The following is a 23,880-nucleotide window of genomic DNA, read 5'->3' as shown; positions in this document are numbered from 1 at the left end:
ATAAAAACATTAATGTAAATCAAACAAATTGAAGCCTCTATTTATAGAATCGATCAATTGCAAATCGATTTATGGGAATCAAAATTCTTTTTTTTTTTGGTTTAACAACAGTTGTATCGAATTCGTCTTTTGGCAGAATCCGATTAATCCTACTCGACATGGGAATCAAAATTCTTTTTTTTTGGTTTAACCACAGTTGTACCGAATTCGTCTTTTGGCAGAATCCGATTAATCCTACTCGACCAGGCTTGCGGATTAAGACTGAAAGTCTCCCAGCGGGTAGCAGGGTCCGCACTGCCAACGGTGTTGCGACCGGTTGGTTCAAAATTCTTTAATATAGCATAAGCATATGAAAAACCAATCATGTTATAATTATAATTTGATGATTAAATAAATTAGGCCCACTAATCTATTGGACCCCATCGCAATTACCATAACAAAACCCCAAATCAATATAAAAATCCATCGCAATCACCTTGCGCAATGGAAATCCGACAATCCAATTGGATAAACCCAAAAGGTGGGTGGGTCTGGCCCTCGATTGTTTTATCTGCAGAATCATACATTAATTTAATCGAAAGATTCAGTCTTGAAGTAGACAAGCAATAGGGTGATACAAGCAAAGCTTCATTAGAATCCTCGTCAACATTCATTACAAAAATGGAGTCTTTTTATCCAACCATTCTTTATTCTTTCGTCAAGATCAAAACTTTAGTATTTTTCATGCAAATTGCATCACAAACAAATCATATATTCATAGTTTTCTTACATCACACCCCACCAACTCCCCCTTTTTTAGCCTTTCCTTTACCACATTCTTTGTTGTGTGTGAATGATTGGAATCTGAATCAAAGTGCATATTCCTTTGCCCTGTAGCTGTAGGTGTCTTTTATTATCTGTGGGATTTTTTCAATTTGGAGAATTTTCTTTGAATTTTTGGATGGGAGATGATAGCCAGAGCTGCAGCAGCCGGCAATCCGAGTGGTCGCCGCTTCAAACCCGCAAAAGGAGGCAGAAAGTTGAAGTCTTTCATGAAGTTTTGCATAGGTTGAGAGAATTGGATATTGAGGAGGCTTCTGAGCCGGGTTTTGAAGATCAGCTGTGGGAGCATTTCAACATGTTTCCTCTTCGGTAATTTCTTCTCTTGTTTTGATTTATTGTGATTGAGTGATTTGAGTGGCGAAGGGTTCAAGAAAAGGGGGGAAAGAAGAGTATTTGTGTTGATTGCGTTTGGGATTTTGGTGTGAGTGATCATTAGGTAAATTGTAGGAAGGATTCTGTGAATTATGTTCAAGTGGGTAAGTAAAAATGCAATCTTTATTTACTGAGTTTTTGCCTTGTTCTGTAGCTATGCTTTGGATGTCAATACTGAAAGGGCAGAGGATGTCCTGGTGCACAAGAGACTATTGAGCATGGCGCGTGATCCTCTCACACGGCCAGCTGTCGATGTGCGCCTTGTGCAGGTATATCGTAGAAACCATCTGCAGCTGTTAGGCCATGTAAAAGGGTACTAAAATCTGTGGTGGACATGGTTTTTTGTGTTATACCATATGCAATTAGATTGGTTGTATTGGTGGTGCAAGTTGCTGAATGGATGCTATACACATCGATATTGAATAGCTTGGTCGAAACTTTCACTTAATCTGCAATCGCAATGGATAACCGACTTTTAGTAGTGCATATGTGATGCAGGTTCGGCCCAACTGCGATGGAAATTCTGGCAATACTGTCCATTCAAGCTTCAGCAAAGGAGGGAATACTCTGCTTTTAGATAGGTCCTTGTCATATTAGATACATCTTTGAAGTTGTTTTTCTCTGGCTTATTAATCATAGTTTAGAACTGATATTCAAGTATCCATATTTGTTTATAAATTTCAGTATTCATCCTCCACCTGCGTTCGGCCCATCAGCAAATTTTGAACTTGCCAATGAAGGAGATGAATCCGATGCCCAAGATGAAAATAGCTCCGTGAGTAGGAAATCATTCTTTTTGCGGTAATATTCTGAAAGGTTTGAGCCAGATGAGCTTTCTTTTATTTGTTGCTAGTGTCTTACTTTGCCCCTGAGCTTTTGGGCTTTCGTCTGATAGAATGAACAGCGGTGCAACATTAATCCTTCGTTACTTCTTACTTCTGCAGGCCAATGCATGAAATAACAATATCAACAAAGGACAAAACCAAGCTGCTTAGTGGGGTAATATTGCCTGTTTATTTCTGAGTCCCGTTGCTGTAGTATACAATCCTCAAAAGCAAAGAAATGATAGATAAACGATCTTTGTAGATTTTTGCTAATGCAATGTTGTTAACAACTGTAAAGCATCCTAGCCTCTCATCTTTTTCAGTTAACATGCCTTATGTCTGAGATTGGCTTGAACATCCAAGAGGCTCATGCTTTTTGCACAGTTGATGGGTATTCACTCGATGTCTTCGTCGTTGATGGCTGGGAAGAGGTAATTTTTGTTCTTTTTAACCGAGGCTCACATTATCTATGATGTTCGAACCTCACAGTGAAAATTTCTTAGCCAAAGTCATGTCTCATCATGTTCTTCTGAGATATTCATAATAACTTCGTTTTATTCTTAGGGCGTTGATCGTCTCAGAGCCACACTAGTGAAAAAAATTCCATACATTGAGGTAAAAAGAGAATAACCATGTCTAGAAACATTGTTTCTAGCTTTGTTTGAATCTATTCCTATGACTTTTTTCTGCAGAAACAGTCAGTTAAACAAGAGCTATTATTATCTCCTGCTATCGAGCTGGGGCAGAGTGGATTTAATATGCCATCGCGCCATGTGGAAATTCCTATTGACGGGAACGATGTCTGGGAAATTGATGCCAATTTGTTGGAGTTCGAATACAAGATCGCCACAGGGTCAAATAGAGACACGTGAGTTCTGTCGCAATAGTTTTCTATGTCGGTGTCACTTGGATTGAGTCATCTGAACTCAAATAATTGCAGGTACAAAGGTTTGTTTCGTAGTCAAGATGTGGCCATCAAATGTTTCAAGACTGACTCCCTTAACAAAGACGTGCAACGGGAGTTCACCCAGGAAGTCTACATATTGAGGTTAACTTCTACACCGTGCTTGGTTATTTATGTCTACATTTTTCATTTCTTTGATTTTCAGTTGTTAATCTTTTATTCAGGAAAGTTCGGCACAAAAATGTCGTACAATTTATCGGGTCATGTACAAGACCTCCACTCCTGTGCATCGTTACTGGTAATATATTCTTGATTTTTCAGTGATATTTGCTCCATGAACTATGTTTCAACTCCATACCCGATGGAGGATCAGAGTTTGTCACTAACCTCTTCTTTTCTCAGAATTTATGTCGGGTGGAAGTGTGTACGATGCCCTGCATAAGCAAAAGGGCGTTCCCAAGCTTCCAGCCACGCTGAAGGTTGCGATTGATGTCACTCGGGGAATGAGCTATTTGCATCAAAATAACATAATTCACCGAGACCTAAAGGCTGCTAACCTCTTAATGGACGATAACAAGGTAAGCGATCATGAAACTTTGCCACTGTCTCCGGTTAAAATCTTGCTTCATTGAATAATTACAAGTTCTATAAGAAGTCACGTGGTGCAGGTGGTAAAGATTGCTGATTTTGGCGTTGCTCGAGTGCTGGCTCAGTCGGGAGTCATGACTGCAGAAACTGGAACTTATCGCTGGATGGCACCAGAGGTGCGCTTATCTTTATTTTTCAGAAATCCATAACCCGAACATGCATTCCTTTGGAGCGAAGCATTGGATACCATCTCTTACTTGTGCTTGTTTTTTGCTGATTGGAAGGTTATTGAGCATAAGGCGTATAACCACAAAGCCGACGTTTTTAGCTTTGGGATTACGCTGTGGGAGCTTCTCACCGGAAAGGTTGAAACTTGTCAAGATATGTTCTTCCGATTTATGAGTAGGACCATATGTTAACGCCCTTTCACTATCGAATGCCAGGTTCCGTATGCACAACTGACTCCTTTGCAGGCGGCTGTGGGAGTCGTCCAGAAGGTATAAATCTGTTGGAATCTCGTTCTCAAATATTCAGCGTTTTCAATCCTATTCTGTGTGTGTCACAAACTACAGGGTCTAAGGCCAACAATCCCGAGGCACACTCATCCGTTAGTGGTGGAATTGCTCGAACGTTGCTGGCAGCAGGATCCATCTTTAAGGCCTGAGTTTTCTGAAATCACTGAGATCTTGCAAAGCATAGGCAAAAAGGTAGCTGTGATCACCCTTTACTCTCTTCTGGGAGCTCGAATCTGATGCGTTTAACGAGTTTTTGTGTGCAGATCTTCGAAGAAGAGAGAGCTACCAAGAAGAGAAATCTGGAAGAATGAAGATGCAGCATGATGTTTTTCGGTATACACAACTACAGCCACGCTCGACTACTCTTGCTCGGAAAAAGCAGACGATGGAGGGCCGGATGGCGAAGAACACGAAACAAAGGTTCAAGCTGACAAAAAAGATCAATCTTTGAGATGATCTAACAAAACTACTTCTAACTTGTATACATTTCTTATGCTCTTTTGTTGATAAAACGATGTAGTTTGGATCACCCCAATGCATAAATTGGAGGTATGTTATGTGCACGAAAATGATTTAGCCTTCAATACAACTATACAAAACTTTCCTGCAACAAATAATATCAAGTTTTTCTTCTAATATTGTTTGTCAATTAGTAGTTTTTATTGTAATGTGAACTTTGAAATTAATCTATTTAAAATTTGATTGAAACTGTAGACATTTTTTACACTTTTTAAAACTATGTAATATTTTTCATTATGGATACAAAAATAATCGATTTATTTATTATTTTGGGGAAAAAATGTAGTAGTAAATTAAAATCGTTGTATAATATCCTTTTTTGACATTTTATAAGAATATCAAGCTCAAAATATCTTAATTATACCATGGATCGGTAACTTCTTGTGTTTATTAATTTTAAAGTATTAATAAAATATAAATTTAGGTTAATACATATTGAAAGAGATTAATATCCTACTTATAATAATTAATAACTATACTTGGCAAAAAAAAAAAAAACAATGAAACTTAAGTACTAGGCAAGTTTTTTTTTTTTTTTTTTGAAAAAATAATTCAAACTTAATTACTGATAAAATCATATATATTTAGTTTGACTCTAATACATTAAAAAATATTATTACTAGTATTTTAAAAAATTTATTCTAATTTTAGTATTTCACCCATAAATATCCTCTTCCATAGCGTTTTTTAAAGTCGAATTGATACGAGAATCATCTTCTCGATTTAACCTCTCTTCTTCACCCTTCAGTCTCCTCTCCTCAAATTCCCGCCGCCAGGTTTGCTTCTCTTCTTTCTCGATCTCCGATTTTTCATCTTCCTTTACAATCCGCGCTTTCAATTTCATGATTTTAATGTTAAATACGCACACACAACTTGTTTCTAGCATTCTGTTTAATGATTTTTTCTGCAGTGTGGGATAATTAGGGCAACAGGGAAAATATGAGGTTGGAAAAATGCTGGTTCTGTTCTTCTACAGTTTACCCGGGCCATGGGATTCAGTATGTTCGTAATGATGCGAAGGTAACAGCTTTTACTGTGGCTAAATCTATTCCTGTTGATTTCCAATTACTTTTTTCCGCTTGTTTCTTCAATTTTGTTAATTGTGTATAAACCTAATAGAGTAATTGGATGCCTTTTACTCTCTTGAGTTGCTTAGGTTGTTAATTGCACTTTAATGATGATTGCTTGATAAAATTGGGGTGAAGAGAAAAGGAAAAATTGGCTAATTGTGTTTTTTGCTTGATAGCTTGATTGTTATATCTATCTGACTTGTTCATTCATGTCTTACATTTTCGGCAGAGTAAGAAATCGTTGTATCGTATAATGCGTTGATGTTGATATAAATACTGCTGATTAGATGTTCCATTGTGTTTAATGTATAGTTGTAGAGTTGTAGTGTATGAATCCTTATCGTTTTGGTTGCAGATCTTTAGATTTTGTCGATCTAAGTGCCATAAGAACTTCAAAATGAAGAGGAATCCCCGGAAAGTAAAATGGACCAAGGCTTACAGACGGTTGCACGGAAAGGACATGACACAGGTAAACATTCTGCTATGGATCTTCTAGCACTCTAGTTCTAGTATTTCTTTTTGTTAAATTATGTGCATCGAAAAGGATTCGACCTTTGAGTTTGAGAGGAAGCGGAATAGACCTGAGAGATACGATAGGAATGTGACTGAGAACACTCTCAAGGCCATCAAGAAAATCGACAAAGTCAGAGTCGACAGAGAGGCCAGACACATTGCTAAGAGGTAACATTTTTTTTTCCAATATTGTGACCTTGATAAACTCGGTGTTACTAGCTACTTACGTGCCTTGTGAATCTGGACAGACTGAAGCCGAAGAAGGCCCAGTTGCAGAGGGAGGCAGCAAGGGAACTGGAACAGAGCATTTCAATGGTCAAAGCTCCAGGTGCTCTTCTACGAGATCCGTCACTCACCTTACCTGTCAAGGTCAAGGTTTCCAAACCGGAGACAGTGGACAATCGTATGGAGGAGTGAGTTCAGCTCTCCTACACTTTTTGTTCACAATTAAATGTGGTCCTTTGTACTCGAAGAGGTATTCGTATCAGTAGAAACTAATGATTCGACATTACAACTTATCAGAATAGGAATTCATTTTGTTCGCTACTGTGACAATGTCTTGTTTTCGGCATCTCCTTGAACTCACTGCAAGTTTTGTGATATGTTTGCTTTGGTGTTTTTTCTTCAGGCAAATGTCATTTAAAATCTAAAGACACTCAAACTCCTAAATCTGAATTCAAAATTTGAGATTTTATAATTTCTCGTGAGACTGACCTTGAATTTCTATTTCATAGTAGTAACTTCGAAACTTTTAATTTCTTGGAGATTTTTTAATGAATTTTTATTCAAATCCCCTCAATACCTCATTTCTCTCTAACTTCACTCACACTAAAATAGATTCATTTTTCATTCTCAATTTCTTCATCTATTTTTTTTTTTTTTTTTTTTTTTGCAAATTTCACTATGCCAATTATAACAAATAATTCCAACTATGGATTACAAATTTACAATAAAAGGCTTCCATCCAAATAATTTATTTTTCGATCCAAACAAGCTACTCTATTTTGGAATGCCTGTCAACCGGTTCACTCCTAATCTCCGTAGGGTCGTTCTCCCGCGGTCTCGACAACATCCATAATGTGGATGTCAACGAAGATCTAATCGTCGTCCACCAATAATAAGCAAAGACTTTTGGGAGAAAATTAGCAAGAGGTACGACGAGATACATACACGTTCTACAAGAGACGATGCCTACCTATCACGAGGATAACAAAAACCTTTCAGATATGTGAAGTCTTGACACAATATGATTGGATGATTCATCAACACATTTGAGAGACCACGCGGTTGCTGGTTGGCAACCAACCGACCATGGTTGAAGAGAGAGACAAACCATCCATTTCAATTTTTTTTTAATTCCTAAATTACGTGGTCACACCGAAGAGAACGAAACACAACTCCGATAAGTGATGACCAATTATCTAACGTCGGCGAGGCTGAACCCATTTCGAGGGCCGGCCCGGGTAGGCGACTGCGAGCGTTGGTGTGGAGTCGAGTATGAGCCATCCATTATGAGGAAAAAGACTCTTTAGTAATAATGCAAATTTCAAAGTGAAATAAAAATCCTTTCTTTGAAAGCTCTTTCATTAATCTTCATCACTTCCCCTCTATCGATCATTGCTTCTTCTTCCCCTCTTAACCTTCTCTTCTTAAACCCCTAGTTTCTGTCCCCAATTTGCTCAATTTGACCTTGAATTTCCACCCAAACCCCCAAATTCGAAGTCGATTGTTTCGCGCCACAGAAGAAATGGATTCGAAGCCGGAAGAGGACCCTCGCACCACCACCTCCGCCGCCGTGAGCACGGCGCCAGAGTACAACAGCAGCAGCGTCAAGAAGGCTAGATTGGAATCAACCTTGGCGGCGCTTCTCACTGATCCAGTTCTCGCCGACGTTCCAAAGAAACCTATGTTGTCCGACGTCGACACTCTCATCAACTTGGAGCTCGGAAGCGCCATGCGTCTCACCGTCCTGAAATTGGATGGAACATCCTTCGGTATTTATCTTTGGTTTTAATGTTTTCTGCTGCGCATTTTCACAAACACCTTCGGTGGTTTCTTTGATGTAACTAGTTTTAGCACAAATACGCTGAGGCCCTAATTTCTCTGCTTATTGTTTTTGGGTGGTGAAGATGTTGCCTTGATGAATACTGCGACTTTGAAGGACCTGAAACTGGCAGTTAAGAAAAAAGTGAATGAAATGGAGGAGTCAAGGATGGGTCATCGTCAAATTTCGTGGTGAGATACAAATCTGAGTGCCCTAAATTCAACTTAGCTTTTGTGTATAAGTTTATCTTTACCATTACTATTAATGGTTCCGATGTTTCGATGAGTTGTTTTGTCTAGAAGGTAGAAGCAATGTAGTCGTGACTCGTGTGTACTCTTTTAGAATATACTAGTCGTGTTCAAATGAATAAATGGAATAATGTAAGCGTGTAATCATACGAAAAGCCAATAAGATTGAGGACATGTTCCTCTGTTTCATGGATTAGTCTGTGGACTTGTAGTTGATGTCCTGCGATATTAGGTTCACGATGTTTTATTCCCTCCACTGATGATATTGAAACTCGACGGCTGCCTGATGCTATGGTGAAAGTTTGAGAAATTCTTTTTTGTGATTTCAGGAGACACGTGTGGGCGAATTTTTGCCTTTCACACCACAACGAGAAGCTGCTCGATGACAATTGTTCACTTCACGATTATGGCATCAGGAACAATTCTCAGGTGTTTTGCTTATCTTACAAAAGAACCTCTAGCTGCTAGAAGTTGACATATGGATGTATTGTAATTGAAACCTCTATTTGTCTCGGATATCTATCATGATGCATTTATGACTAATGGTGCATCCTGATGACTAAAGTTTCATGTTGTTTTGTAATGTTCTTCTCGTGAGTGATGTAGTAAACATATGTTGGTGACAAATATGAGACGATGCTTGTCTAAGACTAAAATCATAGACCATAGCTTTAGTTGTGGAGTAGTTTAAGATCAGGCAAGATTCTTCGAGTGGTGTAGTAAGCATATGATATTGTTGACAAATATGGAAACGATGTTTGTCTAAAATCATTGACCACATTTTAGTCATAGAGTGGTTTAAGATCAGGCAAGATTCTTCTGTTGGTTCCCGTGGCTCTTCTGGTTTTCATGGAATTGTGAAAGTAAAATTTTGATTATCTGCAGGTACAATTCATTTCCTATGTCGCTTCAAAAGCTTCCCGAAGACACCAAGGGAGCAGAAAGCACCGTTTCTTTCATGGTTTAAACAGAAAATCTTAAGACTATGGATTTTAGTAGTCTTTTGTGTGTACTGATCGATAGATAGATAGATAGATAGATAGATAGATAGATAGATAGATATCTTGCTTAGATCTTCAGTTTCTTTTGAACATTTTTCTTGCTCAATCTTGTATGCCATCTTTCTATGTGTATCTATCGTTCAAATTTGCAGTTTTCCTTCGAATAGTTTCAATTTCAATCATCTTTATAAAATTTTCGTTGGTGCTGATTTGATCGCCTCCTGTTTCCTTGACTTCATTGAGAGTACTGTCATTTAATGTAACTAACAACTCAAAAACATACAGCTTCGATGCGATAGCTCTTCGCTACGAAGCAGACGAGCCTAGTCCATATCGAACGATGTATAAGATCTAGAACCTTTCCATGAAGATTGAATAAACAAAGGAAGGAAGCCTCTCTCTGCAGGTATGTTTCAGTTTTAGATCTCAAAATGAATTAAAAAAGCAGTCTTGAATTTGTGGAGCTCAAAAAGGTAAGGTCTGCCCCATCTTCAACCTCTCCTTATACTCTTTCAATTCCTTCTGGTACCTTTCCTTATCCTTCAAGCCATAGTTCTGGTAAACCTGCACCAAATTTCAAAATTAGGATTGAATTGAGTTTGAACATCACCTACACTCAACTCACCACTCTGTCTTCAGGGGAGAGCTTGTTCCACGACTCGCCGATCATTTTCGTGAACTCCCTCTCCCTGTTCGGGTAGAGAGATTTGAGAGCCGAATGTTTCTCTGCGAAGAAGAAGTTGTAGCCGCTCCTGTTGGGTTTGGGACGGCTCGGATCAGTCGACCTTCTCCTTCTTGTCCGGCGACCTGGCTGATGAGGCACTGGAGTGTAGGGGACCAGGGCCGTGCACGCGGGAGGGGCTGCGGCCGCGCCACCTGGATAGCCCGGGTGGTAGAGCACGCCGTTGAGCGTCTCGTCCCCTAACTTCACCGAGACCAGGTAACCGCAGTCGAATTTGGCGTCGATTGTTCCTATGGCATGGAATGAGGGAGAGCCTGCACCAAATGTGCATCTCTTGTTGTCAATATGTGCAAATGCAAATTAGGATCATTGGAAAAAAAATAATATCATCGATGTCCCTGAACTAAGGTATAATCAAGTTACGAGCCTTTTCTCACAATTTTTTACAGAATTTTTAGGACGAAAATGCCCCCAAAGACAAGTGTATTTTAGAAAATTTCACTATATAAGAAATACATTTTCATAATAACGGATATGAAAATATCCACTTTTCAAACAAATTCTTCAAAATATATTTACTTTTTTGACATTTTAATTAGGAAAATATAGTTAACTAAAATAACTTCATGTTACATTTCTATTTATAATTACATTACATGCGCGAAATTATTACTCCATATGATGAACAACCAAACTTCCAATGCCATAAATGTCATTTCCACTAAAATGTGGAAATTAATTTTCAACAATTTTTCCAACATTTAGCTAATAATGAAAAGTGGATATTTTTATCAATTATTACTAAATTATTTAACTAAAAGAATTGTAATTTCCAATGATCCGAAAACATACCAACACTAAAAGGATATTAGAAAATGAAACAAAATATAAGAAAACCATGTATATTAATTAAGTTGATAATAAGAAGTTAAGATAGTTCAAATGGGAACATAAAAATTAGCAAAACTATTCATAAACACACATACTGACAATATTGCCTTTTAAACAAAATTTGCCAATCAGAAACAAGTTGGTGAAATTACAAAATTGCCACTAGGATTTGGAAGTTGAACAATAACGTTTGTGGCCTAGAAATTAAATGATGTGTGGTGCGTATTTATTAATTTATTATCATCAACTTAGCACTTCAATTAATGTCACCCTATAGGTCCAAGAATTTCCACTCTGGACAATATCCCACTCCCTAATTCTATTCCATAATTCCAAATATTCCATTAAAATGATTCCTCCTTTCAACATTCATAGGTCCTCACCACAAATTTTTAAATGATATAGTACATTTTTTCCATTTTTAAACGTCTCATTCTAATTGACACATTTTTTAAAATATACGAATCGAAAAATAAAGATAATGGACCTGTGTGATTGAGCATGGCGGCTTGGTTCCGAAAGAAGTAAAGCTGCTCGTAGCGGCGGAGGAGGGTGAAGTAGTGCTTCCGTAAAGCGTAGGAGGCGCTCGTCGTCGTCGGAGAGAAGTCGAACACCGCGCTTATCTCCCTCCATTTCTTCTCCGCCACAACCTAATTATTAACAACAACACTATTAATTACTACTATTGCTTATGTCGCGGTTGCATTTGCATTTGACATGTTTTTCGAAGTCGGAAAAATAAATAAATAAATAAATAAAATAACCTTATCGTAGCCGCCTCTTCGGGTTACTTCGACATACAGCACATGCAGATTCAGCTCCTTCCCTCCGATCACCGGAATCCTACACAAAAAATAAATAAATAAAAATGAGATTAATTGTTTTTTGAAAATGTATATTATAAAAAAAATTGTTACAAGAATTTGGAGAGGAGGGCGTGGTGGAAGCTTCTGAGGGTGTTGAAGAAGAGGGTTCTATCCTTTACGACGTCGTTGTGGGAGGCAAGGGGGACGGGCTCGCCGCCGTTTGGGGGGCTCTCCGGCGACATCACGCCGGAAAATCAAGAAAGTGGTTGGCGGGCAAAGGGGAGTAAATGGAGAGAGAGAGAGAGGGTTAATAATAAAGTGAGAAGTGACAAAGCAAAAATTTGGTGTTAAAAAGAGGAAGAGTGAGAGATGAATCCATAGATAAGCTCGTAATTAAGGAAGGTGAAGTCTGGCAAAAGCGATTGGCTACTATTGCACTCTTTATATTGAAGTAGTATTACTCATTTTTTATTTAACAATATTATATTCACACGATTAGAGTCCCGATTTTCTATTTAGGTCCATCTGTAATTAAGAGTCTCAATAAATAGGTCTAACGCTCCAGTTCCACTATCTGATTCCATTCATACTATTATTACTTCTTTCATCTCACTTTAAGAGTCTCATTTGAATTTGATTCGATACAAATTTAAGAAGTACTATAAAGAAAGTTGATGTAAAAAAATAGTGGAATGTAGATCCTACTTTTATATACTACTATCAGTTTTATAATAAAATGTCAGTAGAAAAAAGTTAGTGGAATGGAAGGCCTATTAACATTTTTGGAATATTCCAACCGAGTCTCCTAGTGTGGGATATCAAAAAATGGTAAATCGGGACTCCTAAAATGGGACTAAGGGAGTACTGTGCATTATATAAAAATGACTCATTCGTACAATTTTTTTCCACCCACTTTCTTTTATACTCACTTCGTTCCACATAAAGCGAATCATTTCTTTTTTGCTCAAGATTTTATGCAGTGTTGTTTTTTGCATAGAGTATAGAGAAAACAAAATACGGAGAGTGAATAAAGTAGAGATGATGATGTTTTTCATTTAACAAATGTGTTAATTTAAGAGTGACCGTCCTAAAAAGAAAAATAAGTCATTTTGTGTGGGACTGAGAGATAATTTTAAGAGTTTTCATTTTTTGTTTAACAATATTACAGTACATTCACACGATTAGAGTCCCGATTTTCTATTTAGGTCCATCTGTAATTAAGAGTCTCAATAAATAGGTCTAACGTTCGAGTTCCACTACCTGATTCCATTCATACTATTATTACTTCTTTCGTCTCACTTTAAGAGTCTCATTTGAATTTGATTCGATACGAATTTTAAGAAGTATAAGGAAAGTTGAATGAAAAAAACTGTGGAATGTGGGTTCTACTTTTATATACTATCATTTTTATAATAAAATGTCAGTGGAAAAAGTTAGTGGAATGGAAGGCCTATTAGCATTTTTGGAATATTCCAATCGAGACTCCTAATGTGGGATACTAAAAAATGATAAACCGAGACTCCTAAAATGGGACTAAGGGAGTACTATGCATTATACTCATTCGTATATTTTTTTTCCACCCACTTTCTTTTATACTCACTTCGTTCCACATAAAGCGAATCATTTCTTTTTTGCTCAAGATTTTATGCAGTGTTGCTTTTTGCGTAGAGTATAGAGAAAACAAAATATTTGGAAAGTGAATAAAGTAGAGATGATGATACTTTTCATTTTATAAAATGTGTTAATTTAAGAGTGACGTCCGGAAAAGAAAAATAAGTCATTTTGTGTGGGACGGAGAGGTATATAATTGTTAAAACGCATGTCGAACTCAACCGGGACTGCTAATCGCGGACGAAAGGTGTACAAAATTAGACCGTATATATTTCTATCTATTATTATGACCACAAATCGAGTGATTAAGTTGTCGTGCTATATGTTTCAAAATAAATTTTTGTTATTGTACGATATATATGTAGCTCCAAAGAACTTTAAATTGGAGAAATTGACAACAGAGGATCAAACTATTCCAATCCTATTTGAAGGACTGTCCTTGTTTCTACCCAAGTCTGCCACTTGAAAATTAAACCTCAATTTACTTAAACATATTTGTAATTCATTTCATTGTTCAAGTTTATTTTTTTTCTAATGTAATTATTAAAGTGGCTGACAACGAAGTGATTGGAGGGGACGAGACAAGTATAAAGCAGACGTGGTGAACCAATTGAAGTAATCGTCGCAGATTTTATTCTAACCTCTTTAATTTTATTTTACGTAAATCAATAGTAGTATTTGCATTTAAACCCAAAACAAAGAAAAAGCACTTGTTGTCGATTACATTTAAACTCGTCAAATTAATAGTAGTAGAAAAAAAAAATCCTGGTTCGAATTCTAAGAAGAGGTAATGGACATTGATGTTTACCCTAAAAAATACTCCCTCCGTCCCCGATTAGGAGTCACACTTTGACCGAGCAAAGATTTTAAGAAATGTAAAGAAAAGTTGATTGAAAAAATTAGCGGAATATGAGACCCATTTTTTTATATTGGTTTTATAATAAAATGTGAGTGAATTGAGTTAGTGAAATGTGGGACCTACTTACTATTTATGGTAAAAAAATGAAGTGTGACTCTTAATTGGGGACGGACCGAAATAGAAAAGTGTGACTCTTAATTGTGGACGGATGGAGTATTAATTATTATAAATTTTATTAAGGAAAATGTGCAAATATAATCTTATTTTTCCCAAAAGATTAAGTAACCCCCCAAAGTAATTTTTAGGTATTAATAACTGAGTTTTTAATTTTATACTAATAATTATTGACATGCATGAGATGAACTTCCGTTTTGGGCCTTGAAATTTGGTTAGGAAAAAACGTGAATCCATGTTTTGGGCCACTTTCAAAGTTTGGGCTTTATACTTTTTGTCTGAAAAAAATAGATGTTGGACATTTTTAACTTGGCCCAAAATTTGAATGGAGATGAATTTAATAAGAGGTGAACCGTGGAAGTGAGATGAGTAGGTATTCGGTTCGTTAGACAAGATAATAACAAAATATACTATGAATAAGCCAAAATGGAATTCGTCAATGGTTAAATTAGTGATAGAGTTGACGTCAAGATGAATAATCATAAGATACAGTATAATCTTAGCATCGTGGAAGTATGTAAAAATACATCGTCTATAGCTAATTTGTGGGGAAAAAAAAACAAAAGAAAACGAGATAAGATTTACCCGTGGTTTTTAGCCACGAGTAAATATGGCAACCGAACGACCCGTAAATTATAAATATAATTTCTGGTTCTTAAAACAGCATTGATCTCAATGATCATACACAGTTACACAACTAAAAATCATGTGATATTTTCTATAATTTCAAGTTATAGAATACTGTATCAAAATGACAAAAAAACACTGCAAAATTCAATACATTAGAAGGTTAAGTTCAAACCTTACTCACTCATCCACATTCATTTTTTCGCCCTTCTCCACCTCCGAACTCGGGCAATCATCAACCACCTTACTTCCCTCAGGAACGGGAGTGATCTTCGAGCTTGGGATGCTATCGACCGCCTCATTTCCATTAGCAATGGGAGCTACCTCCGTGCTTGGGCACTCATCCACCGCCTTAATTCCCTCAGGAACGGGAGTGGTCTTCGAGCCTAGGCAGTTTTCGACCGCCTCATTTCCATCAGCAATTGGAGCTACCTCCGTGCTCGGGCACTCATCCGCCACCTTATCTTCATAGCGCAAGTCTGGATAGTTGCGGTAGTTCAAAGAATGTAGCCACACGGCCACAGCCCCATCCTTGTGCTCGGTTGCAGCAATGTGCGAATAAATGTATTTCATTTTGAAGTCCTCAGCTTCCTCTGCATAATCCTTCATCGACAGCTCCTCATGGGTGTGTTTCCATTTCTGATTGTACGACGAGAAGAAGCACTCGTCCAAATACAGCCCGACTTCAGGCGCCATGGGCACGTTAATGTTCACCTTCCTGATATTCAAGACTCGATTTTGAGTTAAAATTATCGAGCAAACAAGATATACAGAAGCTGAGAAGAGTACTTACTGCTCGAAAGCTTTCTCAATCAGCGACTCGGGGCTGAGGTTCCTCATGATCGCAACAGCAAGACCGATCATCTTCCGTATCTGATGAAGCATGAAGCTCTGCCCCACGACCTCACACTTTATGAAATCCATTCCGTCAATGTTCAGCACAGTTTTTGCGTTGAACGACAAAATGTATCGCTTAGCAGCAGGATCCTCGGCTTTGGTTCTGGTAGTGAAATTGTGAAAGTTGTGAGTCCCTTCGTACGACTTGAGAATCCTATTGAACCTCTCCTTCTCAGCCTCCCCGTAACAGAACTCGCTCTTTTGCTCGATTTTCACAGCATCCTCAACATCTCCAGCACCATTGCCACCGTTATCGTTCCGTTTTTCTGCAATCTCATAGACTGAAACTTCGCTAACCTGCTCCAATTTCGAAAATTTCTCGATTTTCGGAGCTTCACCATTCCCATTTTCAACACTAGGCTTAAGCACAGAGACATCAGTTACGGATTCATTTTCCACTAACACACTCCCATTGTTCGACGAAATGCCAGAACCAAAAGTGCGCTTTCCAACAGCACCAAAAACCTTCCTCCCTCTCTCTGAGCACCCAACACACTTCACAAGCTCATTCCCCGATCCAACGCTGGCCATCACGCTCTCCCTATCACGATGGCACGACGGATCAAGCGCGAAAACAGGCACCAAATAGACATACCTCCGCCGATCGCAGAACTTCTTCGCATTAAACGACGGCGTCGCGCGCTTGTACCCGAAAACCCTAATCTGCGGAGAAAGGTGAGCGTTCAGCCGCTCCACGAAACCGGGCGGATCGACGAAGAATTTGCCCGACACCACTTGCCCCACGGCGCTGACGCCCTTGTCGGTCCGGGCGGACCGGGCCCAATCGAACCGCCTGTGCAAGCCCCGCTCGTCCTCGGGGATCGCTCCGGCGAAAAAGAGGGCTTCCTCGAAATCGCCCTCGATTGTCTTGGCGCCGGGGTTTTTCTGCATCCCCTGGTAGCCGACGCCGCAGTAGGCGAAGAAAATCGCGACTTTGCGGCGCTTGTACTTGGGGGCTCTGGGAATTGCGTCGCCGTTTTGGGGAATTTCTTCGTCGGAGGTGGTGGAGGTGGTGGTGGTTGACATTTTCTGCCTTTTCGGGTCGGGTAGTTCTTCTGATGGAGGAGGCGACGACGGCGGCGGCGGCGGCGGCGGCGGAGGTGAGTTTTCAGCCATGTTTTGAAATTGGGAAATGGGAGTGAGACTGTACCCTTGTAAAACCCTAGAAATTAGAATATGATTATTTCTGGTTTGTGCTTTAGATGATTGTACTCTCTGCTTTATTTAATTATTTATTCGTTATTTTTAAAAAATCAGAGAATATATATACAAAAATTATAAAAAAACTCAGCCTTGCCGCGCAAATCAATTGCAGAAAATGCGAACTTCGTCGGAATCGAATCGAATCGAAGAAAAGATCAATTCCTTTTCCTGAAAGCTCCGATTCTATGCTCCACTTTGATCGGAGATGTTTAATTCCCACTTAATTGAATTTGTTCCTTCTCAATTTCACCCTAAAAAATCCCATCTTTGTGGTTCCCCTTTCTCCTCATTCATGGCTGGAAACTGTACCGTGATTCCAATTCCTCCTCTACTTGCACATCTTCTCCATCTATATGTAGGAAGTGGAGATCACAGCTCCGATTCATGCATCGATCGGTTTTTCAAGAGTTTGCTAATTCGCCCGTGCGTTTTTTATAGTATTCCAATTCTAATTTTTCTTGTGTTTCTTCATATGTGCTGATTTTACATGTGAGCAATTGGTTTCGTGCATATCGTTTTTCGTTTCCGAGTATTGGTCTTATTTAAATTGCTTTTGGGACGATGAACACCTCGTAAGCTGCAGTTAGTTATACAGTTCTTTAGCAGACCATGTGCACACACATTTATACAGTACTGGATTCCGATGAGTTCATTTCTCAGCTTTGAAATCCCAGAATAACCAAACTGTTCACCAGGAATTGTTTTCTCTGATCGAATTCCGTTTATGAATTATGATTCGATTGTTGTTTTATTTGTACTGATTGTAGTACTTTTGGTGGATGTAGGGGCTTCTTGTTGAACAGTACCGCCTGACTTGAAACTTCTTGGTGATATAACATGGGAAATGTAGCTGCCAGCAGCCAAAAAGTATGGACTTTATGATACTCTCGGATATGCATAGCTATTATAAGTGCTAATATTTACATGTATGCAGCTAGATTAGACTTCTCTATTCATATAACCTCTTCTCTGAATGCAGGAATTGGGCCATAGTAATGAGCAACCCGATCCTGGTATGTTTTTCAAGATATTTGTAGTCAATCTTTTCAAAGTTGGCATATGATTAATACACACAAATCTCGTGAACCAAAATCACTAGTTAGATGTCACCAAGTTTTCCCCTTAGTCCTGTTTTGAGCATATGCAATTTCTTCTGTGCACATACCTTTAAGTTGCCTAGTCTTTAATGGGATATTATTATAGCGACTAATGAGATGGTTACTTTTGTGTTCAAAACATGATTCTTCTTAACCATATGATGTCTACTGATGTGAAAGAAACTACCTTCGTTTCGTTATAATTTTCAACCACTAAAGAAGAAGTCTATACATAGTATGGCATGTTTTGAAGGGTGTAAGTACATAAAGTTTGAAACAGAAGAAACATTTTCTTGGGTCCACCTTTTGAAGGTTTTAACATGCCTTAGGGACATCACTGCATCTACTTTTAAATTTTGTTGAAATTATGATGTATCTGTAAATCATTGACGCATATAATAATCTTAGAAGTTTAGTGAACCTATCTTCCATTTCATGAATGTCAATTATGAAAGTTCCGTGTATGATTAAAACAATTGAAAGCACTGGCTTAGTTGTTTCTGACCATTTGCAGTTGCAACAATACGCAATGGGAAAGAAATTCTGTTACAGGTGAGTCACTGACTTAATTTTAGTTTATTTATATTGTAAATCATAGGAAATGGCTCCGAGGCAAATATGCTACCTCCACCCTCGAATTATTGTTTCGTTGGTAATAATTGAACATGTGACTGTTTCCTGAATGCAGCAGTGAAATACTTGAAAGATATTTAGATAATGAACAAAATAAATATTTTCCAATTGAAAATATAATATCAATTGACAAGTATCACTGTTCACCTTAGTAGATATATGGTCTATCTTATGGTAAACTTAAAGAGGATTGTTGCTTTGGGGACAGAGAAAGAGTGCATTTGGTTCAGCTAGTAAGCTCTTGGAAAATGTTATAGTATAACCATTTAGAAAAGAAATTATGTACTAGTATTTCTTTACCCTCTGATAGTGAGGGGTTAAGCTAGGTCACCCACTTACCCTTAGTTTCTTTTATGAAAAGATCACTGCTTTAACTGTTGTCATTTTATTTTAAACTTTCAGTAGTAACATTTTAAAAGTGCAACCATCTAAGAAAGTAGGAGTCAACTTCTTATAGGGTGGAAAAACATACAGTTAGAGCTAATGAGGGCTTCCAAATAAGCTCAATCAAACACAAACACCACAAAGTACATTTAATGATTAATGAGATAGCTATATGGTGATTATTTTTGCTTTGCAGGCCTTCAATTGGGAATCTCATAAACATGATTGGTGGAGGAACTTAGAGCAAAAGGTTCCTGATATCGCAAAATCTGGTTTTACATCAGCTTGGTTGCCCCCTCCCACTCATTCATTTTCGCCAGAAGGTTAATATAGAAGTACACTGATTGTTTGGTTTTGTGCTATTTTGCACAAGGAAGCTGTCTTATTCATTATCCCATATTGATTCTCTTGACCGGCAGGTTATCTTCCCCAGAACCTTTATTCCCTCAACTCTTCATATGGTTCTGAGAACCTGCTCAAAGCTTTATTGAACAAGATGAAAACATATAAAGTTAGAGCAATGGCTGATATAGTTATAAATCATCGAGTTGGGACCACGCAAGGGCATGGTGGAATGTACAACCGCTATGATGGAATTCCATTATCATGGGATGAGCACGCTGTTACTGTCTGCACTGGAGGAAAGGTGATGAGAATGTTTACTAGATTTACACTGAAAGAAGGCTCGACAACTCCCAGTTACTTTTTAGTGCCTTGTCCAATTATCAGAGAAATGTTTCTCTAAACAACTGGAGAAGAACTTATTTGTTATGTTACTTGATCATTTTGTTTGCTGAGTAGGCAAGACATCATTCATTAATATCTTAGTATGAGCTAGAAAATTTCATTTTAATGGAAAACTTTCCTTAAGTTTTAATGTTATAGAACTTTATGAGGGTTTTATGCTATTTCATGTCTATGATTTACAATTCAATATTATACTTACATTCCGCTGTTTTGATTAATCATTAGGGGAATAAAAGCACTGGGGACAATTTTCACGGGGTCCCAAATATTGATCATACACAAGAATTTGTAAGGAAAGACATTAAGAACTGGCTTCAATGGCTAAGGAATACTGTTGGGTTCCAGGATTTTCGCTTCGATTTTGCTAGAGGGTATGTGCCATTCAGGTTCTCTATAATTCCATATGCGAGTCATTTTCACTTTATCAATTCCTTTTACTTGTCTAGTTATTCTCCCCAATACGTGAAAGAATATATTGAGGGTGCAAAGCCAATCTTCTCTGTTGGGGAACACTGGGATTCTTGCAACTACAAAGGCACATACTTGGAGTACAATCAAGGTATAAGGTTTCTGCATAAATACACGGGCAACTCATTATTGTGAATTCTGATGCAGAGTTCCATTTCTTTGTCTTTCTCTGGAATGTTGTGCTGCATAAGAATTTCCTCGCATTTTAAGTTTGATTTCTGGAGTCGCCAATTCTCTAGTTTCTTGCCAAATGCTTTTTTTATTTCCCACCTTTTAACAGTATATCTTTCATAATTTCTGGGACTCTAGGAGTCAGGAGCATTTTCTGAGAATAATTATACTGTCCTCTTTTGATGATTGAAGGCCCTTTTCATTTTCCGTAACTCAATTCCTTGGCAGATAGCCACAGGCAAAGGATTATTAACTGGATTGATAACGCAGGACAACTGTCAGCTGCATTTGATTTCACAACAAAAGGAATTCTGCAGGCAATGTGTTTATTACTCTATTGAAAATTCATTAAGAATATATTCCTTTCTACTTAGCAGCTAAATTACGATTCAAACCTTTTCCATTATACAATGAACCATTCGGACTGATCTCGTGAGAGTTTCTTTCACCTTTCTAAATTACATGCTATTCTATTGCTTTCAGCAAGCTGTTAAGGGAGAGCTCTGGCGCTTGCGTGATCCTCATGGGAAGCCTCCAGGTGTCATGGGATGGTGGCCTTCAAGGGCTGTCACATTTCTAGATAACCATGACACTGGTTCGACTCAGGTAATAATTGTTCTCTAATTGCTTCCAGTACCAATGATGAGCGTGAGAATGCTGTAGGAAACATTAATGAGATCCTCAGCTAAAAACATCTCATGCTGCCTGAAAACTTTGCCGCCATTTTACACCCATTTTTGGGGCCTAAACCGGGATTCGATCTACAAGATTCCATTGTGTTTCCCCTCTTTAATGATATGGCCAATTGACTTGTAAGAAAAACCTTTGTATGATTTAACATTGCCAAATACTCGCAAGAACACATACCTTCATTTCAAGCAGATAATTTCATTATCATTAGTCAAGTTTAATCACTCTTTGGTAATTGTTTTTATGGCAGGCGCATTGGCCATTTCCATCAGATCACATAATGGAGGTATTGTCCATAGATTCATCCTGATTAATTTATATACTGTTTATGGAATCATCTTGATCTGTCTATCTAGTAATCTTTTGTTCATTTGTTTTTAATCCCTGAAAGTGTTATTCACTTTCATGCCCATTCACATTTCAGTTTGACAATCATCATGTCATCTTTGTGTTTTTAATGGTAATGGTAACCAACTATATGATCAAGCAAAGCATGCAATATATAGCCATAAACTTTGTAGATGGTTCAAAAGCAATTTTAGACAGAATCATGGTCATCTTATTCTAGTGCAATTTTCCTAGTTACTCGAATATTTGACTAAATGATTGCTTGAAGACAACTACATCATTGAAATTCAGATTGTTGTGTTGATACACCATTTCTTATAGATACAATGATAAAATACACAGGGCTATGCGTACATACTCACACATCCAGGGATACCTTCAGTATTCTACGACCATTTCTACGACTGGGGTAGTTTGTATCACGACCAGATTGTGAAGCTGGTACACTATCTAAGGTTACTTTCTCCCGTCTAGCAATCCGCGGACTTATTCTTTAACTCACATAACTTTGCAGATTGATATTAGAAGAAACGAAGGAATAAACAGCCGATCGCCAATCAGTATCGTGGAAGCACAGCCAAATCTTTACGCTGCAAACATCGGGGATAAAATCTCCATGAAGATTGGAGAGGCATCATGGTCTCCTTCTGGAATGGAATGGACACTAGCAACTAGTGGCAACAGATATGCTGTCTGGAAGAAGTAGTTGTTGAGTTAGTTGCTCTTTAAATCTCACTTTGCATTGTTGTTTTTGATGCTAGAAATCTACAACAAGATTGTTGTATAATGTATTATACTACATACTAATACTACACCTTTTATGTGTTTAATTTTTAGTAGACATTTTTGGGTTTTGTCCATTTTGTATTACTACTATAAGTGGGGTTGTAGGGCATAATTTATTGGGTTGTGAGAAGGATAAAAGGCAACCTCTCCAAATAAAACAAAGGAGAAATGTAGAGAAAGAGTCACATGGTGAGGAAAGAGAATAATGAACATTCGTCGTTGCTCTAATGATTTATGTCTTGAAAATCTATTTGACATAGCTCCCACTACCTCATGCCTCCACCCTCTACCAAAAATTCGATATCTAAAAGTTTCAAATCTGTACCATCATTGTCAATCTCCTCTCTCACGTGACTCTCACACAAGGGCATGCATCACCTAAATCATTGCTCTCTCTCTCACACAACACAATTTGGATTTGAAGTATAGAATTGGTCTATCATAAAGAAAAAAAGGTGTACCAATAATATATAGAATGTAATGCTACTCCTTGCATCGATGCGGTCCGAGGTTTAAGAAATTGTTTGATATTATGGAAAAAGTGGGTGAAAAATATAATGGAATGTGAGGAGGTGCCTAAGGTTTACGGTTTCAGCAGTTAACTGCGAAATCATAACCGGTTGTTACAGTTCCGAACCAGAACTGTGAGAATTTATCCGAACCGAAACTGTCATTTTTTGAACCGTGGTTCGGTCCAGGTTAGAAAATTTTTGAACTGAAACCGTGCCGGAACCACCGGTTCTAAACCGGAATCGCGAAAAATCGCCGAAAAACCGTGAAACTAAGCCGGAACCACCAAAAACCGCCGGTTCGAAACCATGAAAAACCTCCGGAAAACTGTCGGTTCAGAACCGAGACCGAAACCGGCGGTTTTAGAACCGTAACCACGAAACACCCTCGCGGTTCGGTTCTGGTTCAACAATTTTCAAAGCCGGAACCGGCGGTTCCAAACCGTAATTACTGGTTCCTGAACCGTGGACACCTCTAAATGTGAGTAATATAGTGTGTGATCACCAATTAAAAATGGAGGGAAAAAATGAGACTCTATTTCGTGGACAGAGAGAGTACGTGTGAGATCAATAAGGCATGTTTGGTGTATAAAGTTAGTGCTGACAAGCATGTGATGTGAGGATAACTTTAATGTGCATGCATGGTTAAAGTGGAACATATATATGTTAATGCATGTATTATTCTGACCAGGCAATATATATATAATTTGCAATAATGCAATTTGAATAATTTGCATGGTTATGGGGGGGCCAATACAACATGAACATATAATAGGTTAAGTCGAATTGCAAATTAATTTATCAATTGACAGAAAGAATGAGCCTTTAATTTGTCAGCTAACCTTTTTATTGGCGAATACAGTATCAAGGTCAAAAT

General features: G+C 38.0%; 6 protein-coding genes across 10 annotated transcripts; 4 read left to right on the top strand and 2 right to left on the bottom strand.

The window, feature by feature from the left end:
* Window positions 1-590: 590 nt before the first annotated feature.
* On the top strand, window positions 591-4,600 carry LOC125218516 (serine/threonine-protein kinase STY46-like). Of its 2 annotated transcripts, none has more exons than XM_048120199.2 (16): window positions 591-1,131; window positions 1,349-1,463; window positions 1,693-1,775; window positions 1,879-1,995; window positions 2,139-2,193; window positions 2,342-2,449; window positions 2,583-2,633; window positions 2,711-2,886; window positions 2,959-3,066; window positions 3,147-3,220; window positions 3,325-3,500; window positions 3,591-3,686; window positions 3,795-3,875; window positions 3,954-4,007; window positions 4,083-4,217; window positions 4,289-4,600. In XM_048120199.2, the coding sequence occupies exons 1-16, from the start codon at window positions 941-943 to the stop codon at window positions 4,334-4,336; spliced, it is 1,668 nt and encodes a 555-aa protein (XP_047976156.1). In that variant the 5' UTR covers window positions 591-940; the 3' UTR covers window positions 4,337-4,600. The 2 variants fall into 2 exon arrangements, with proteins under 2 accessions (XP_047976156.1, XP_088919322.1); XM_089063196.1 differs by having other exon boundaries at window positions 991-1,131; window positions 1,677-1,775.
* Window positions 4,601-5,210: 610 nt separating this feature from the next.
* Window positions 5,211-6,754, top strand: LOC125219393 (putative ribosome biogenesis protein RLP24). The gene is made up of 5 exons (XM_048121363.2): window positions 5,211-5,320; window positions 5,455-5,564; window positions 5,970-6,083; window positions 6,159-6,295; window positions 6,376-6,754. The coding sequence occupies exons 2-5, from the start codon at window positions 5,484-5,486 to the stop codon at window positions 6,542-6,544; spliced, it is 501 nt and encodes a 166-aa protein (XP_047977320.1). The 5' UTR covers window positions 5,211-5,320; window positions 5,455-5,483; the 3' UTR covers window positions 6,545-6,754.
* A 770-nt stretch (window positions 6,755-7,524) lies between these two features.
* On the top strand, window positions 7,525-9,639 carry LOC125185442 (Ubiquitin-like superfamily protein). The gene is made up of 4 exons (XM_048081974.2): window positions 7,525-8,121; window positions 8,257-8,362; window positions 8,749-8,848; window positions 9,305-9,639. The coding sequence occupies exons 1-4, from the start codon at window positions 7,875-7,877 to the stop codon at window positions 9,398-9,400; spliced, it is 549 nt and encodes a 182-aa protein (XP_047937931.1). The 5' UTR covers window positions 7,525-7,874; the 3' UTR covers window positions 9,401-9,639.
* A 124-nt stretch (window positions 9,640-9,763) lies between these two features.
* LOC125185441 (HMG (high mobility group) box protein with ARID/BRIGHT DNA-binding domain-containing protein) lies at window positions 9,764-12,186 on the bottom strand. Its single transcript, XM_048081973.2, has 5 exons — window positions 11,911-12,186; window positions 11,758-11,836; window positions 11,481-11,643; window positions 10,046-10,416; window positions 9,764-9,984 (listed from the first exon to the last, which is right to left on the bottom strand). Exons 1-5 carry the CDS (start codon window positions 12,039-12,041, stop codon window positions 9,886-9,888), a joined length of 843 nt encoding a protein of 280 aa, XP_047937930.1. The 5' UTR covers window positions 12,042-12,186; the 3' UTR covers window positions 9,764-9,885.
* Window positions 12,187-15,014: 2,828 nt separating this feature from the next.
* Window positions 15,015-17,123, bottom strand: LOC125224533 (Pseudouridine synthase family protein). The gene is made up of 2 exons (XM_048127945.2): window positions 15,864-17,123; window positions 15,015-15,788 (listed from the first exon to the last, which is right to left on the bottom strand). The coding sequence occupies exons 1-2, from the start codon at window positions 17,081-17,083 to the stop codon at window positions 15,251-15,253; spliced, it is 1,758 nt and encodes a 585-aa protein (XP_047983902.1). The 5' UTR covers window positions 17,084-17,123; the 3' UTR covers window positions 15,015-15,250.
* A 170-nt stretch (window positions 17,124-17,293) lies between these two features.
* Window positions 17,294-22,562, top strand: LOC125219477 (putative alpha-amylase 2). 4 transcript variants are annotated; one of them, XM_048121455.2, is made up of 13 exons: window positions 17,296-17,593; window positions 17,956-18,037; window positions 18,150-18,183; window positions 18,782-18,819; window positions 19,481-19,607; window positions 19,704-19,930; window positions 20,257-20,402; window positions 20,478-20,590; window positions 20,899-20,987; window positions 21,154-21,276; window positions 21,611-21,646; window positions 22,051-22,149; window positions 22,223-22,562. In XM_048121455.2, the coding sequence occupies exons 2-13, from the start codon at window positions 18,008-18,010 to the stop codon at window positions 22,412-22,414; spliced, it is 1,254 nt and encodes a 417-aa protein (XP_047977412.1). In that variant the 5' UTR covers window positions 17,296-17,593; window positions 17,956-18,007; the 3' UTR covers window positions 22,415-22,562. The 4 variants fall into 4 exon arrangements, with proteins under 4 accessions (XP_088921237.1, XP_047977412.1, XP_047977413.1 ...); XM_048121456.2 differs by lacking the exon at window positions 17,296-17,593 and adding an exon at window positions 17,613-17,742; XM_048121457.2 differs by lacking the exon at window positions 17,296-17,593 and adding an exon at window positions 17,642-17,659.
* The last annotated feature ends 1,318 nt before the right edge of the window (window positions 22,563-23,880 follow it).

Source organism: Salvia hispanica, chromosome 1 (assembly GCF_029641045.1).
Source record: "Salvia hispanica isolate PSC_SH4W2 chromosome 1, Shi_PSC_v1, whole genome shotgun sequence".
Classification (NCBI taxonomy): domain Eukaryota; kingdom Viridiplantae; phylum Streptophyta; class Magnoliopsida; order Lamiales; family Lamiaceae; genus Salvia; species Salvia hispanica.
Note: the sequence above shows the minus strand (reverse complement) of the source record. Positions and strands in the feature narration are given on the sequence as shown.

Bases quoted from the DNA above. Each gene is read 5' to 3' on its own strand.
- LOC125185441 (XM_048081973.2), bottom strand. From the start codon at position 12,041: ATGTCGCCGGAGAGCCCCCCAAACGGCGGCGAGCCCGTCCCCCTTGCC. The intron at 11,837-11,910 runs GTAACAATTTTT...TTTTTTGTGTAG, and splicing joins GCCCTCCTCTCCAAATTCTT to GATTCCGGTGATCGGAGGGA. The intron at 11,644-11,757 runs GTTATTTTATTT...GTTAATAATTAG, and splicing joins GAAGAGGCGGCTACGATAAG to GTTGTGGCGGAGAAGAAATG.
- LOC125185442 (XM_048081974.2), top strand. From the start codon at position 7,875: ATGGATTCGAAGCCGGAAGAGGACCCTCGCACCACCACCTCCGCCGCC. The intron at 8,122-8,256 runs GTATTTATCTTT...TGGGTGGTGAAG, and splicing joins ATTGGATGGAACATCCTTCG to ATGTTGCCTTGATGAATACT. The intron at 8,849-9,304 runs GTGTTTTGCTTA...GATTATCTGCAG, and splicing joins GCATCAGGAACAATTCTCAG to GTACAATTCATTTCCTATGT.
- LOC125219393 (XM_048121363.2), top strand. From the start codon at position 5,484: ATGAGGTTGGAAAAATGCTGGTTCTGTTCTTCTACAGTTTACCCGGGC. The intron at 5,565-5,969 runs GTAACAGCTTTT...TTTTGGTTGCAG, and splicing joins ATGTTCGTAATGATGCGAAG to ATCTTTAGATTTTGTCGATC. The intron at 6,084-6,158 runs GTAAACATTCTG...TGCATCGAAAAG, and splicing joins ACGGAAAGGACATGACACAG to GATTCGACCTTTGAGTTTGA.
- LOC125224533 (XM_048127945.2), bottom strand. From the start codon at position 17,083: ATGGCTGAAAACTCACCTCCGCCGCCGCCGCCGCCGCCGCCGTCGTCG. The intron at 15,789-15,863 runs GTAAGTACTCTT...CTTGAATATCAG, and splicing joins ATTGAGAAAGCTTTCGAGCA to GAAGGTGAACATTAACGTGC.
- LOC125218516 (XM_048120199.2), top strand. From the start codon at position 941: ATGGGAGATGATAGCCAGAGCTGCAGCAGCCGGCAATCCGAGTGGTCG. The intron at 2,634-2,710 runs GTAAAAAGAGAA...TTTTTTCTGCAG, and splicing joins AAAAAATTCCATACATTGAG to AAACAGTCAGTTAAACAAGA. The intron at 3,221-3,324 runs GTAATATATTCT...TTCTTTTCTCAG, and splicing joins ACTCCTGTGCATCGTTACTG to AATTTATGTCGGGTGGAAGT.
- LOC125219477 (XM_048121455.2), top strand. From the start codon at position 18,008: ATGGGAAATGTAGCTGCCAGCAGCCAAAAA. The intron at 18,038-18,149 runs GTATGGACTTTA...CTCTGAATGCAG, and splicing joins TAGCTGCCAGCAGCCAAAAA to GAATTGGGCCATAGTAATGA. The intron at 21,277-21,610 runs GTAATAATTGTT...TTTTTATGGCAG, and splicing joins ATGACACTGGTTCGACTCAG to GCGCATTGGCCATTTCCATC.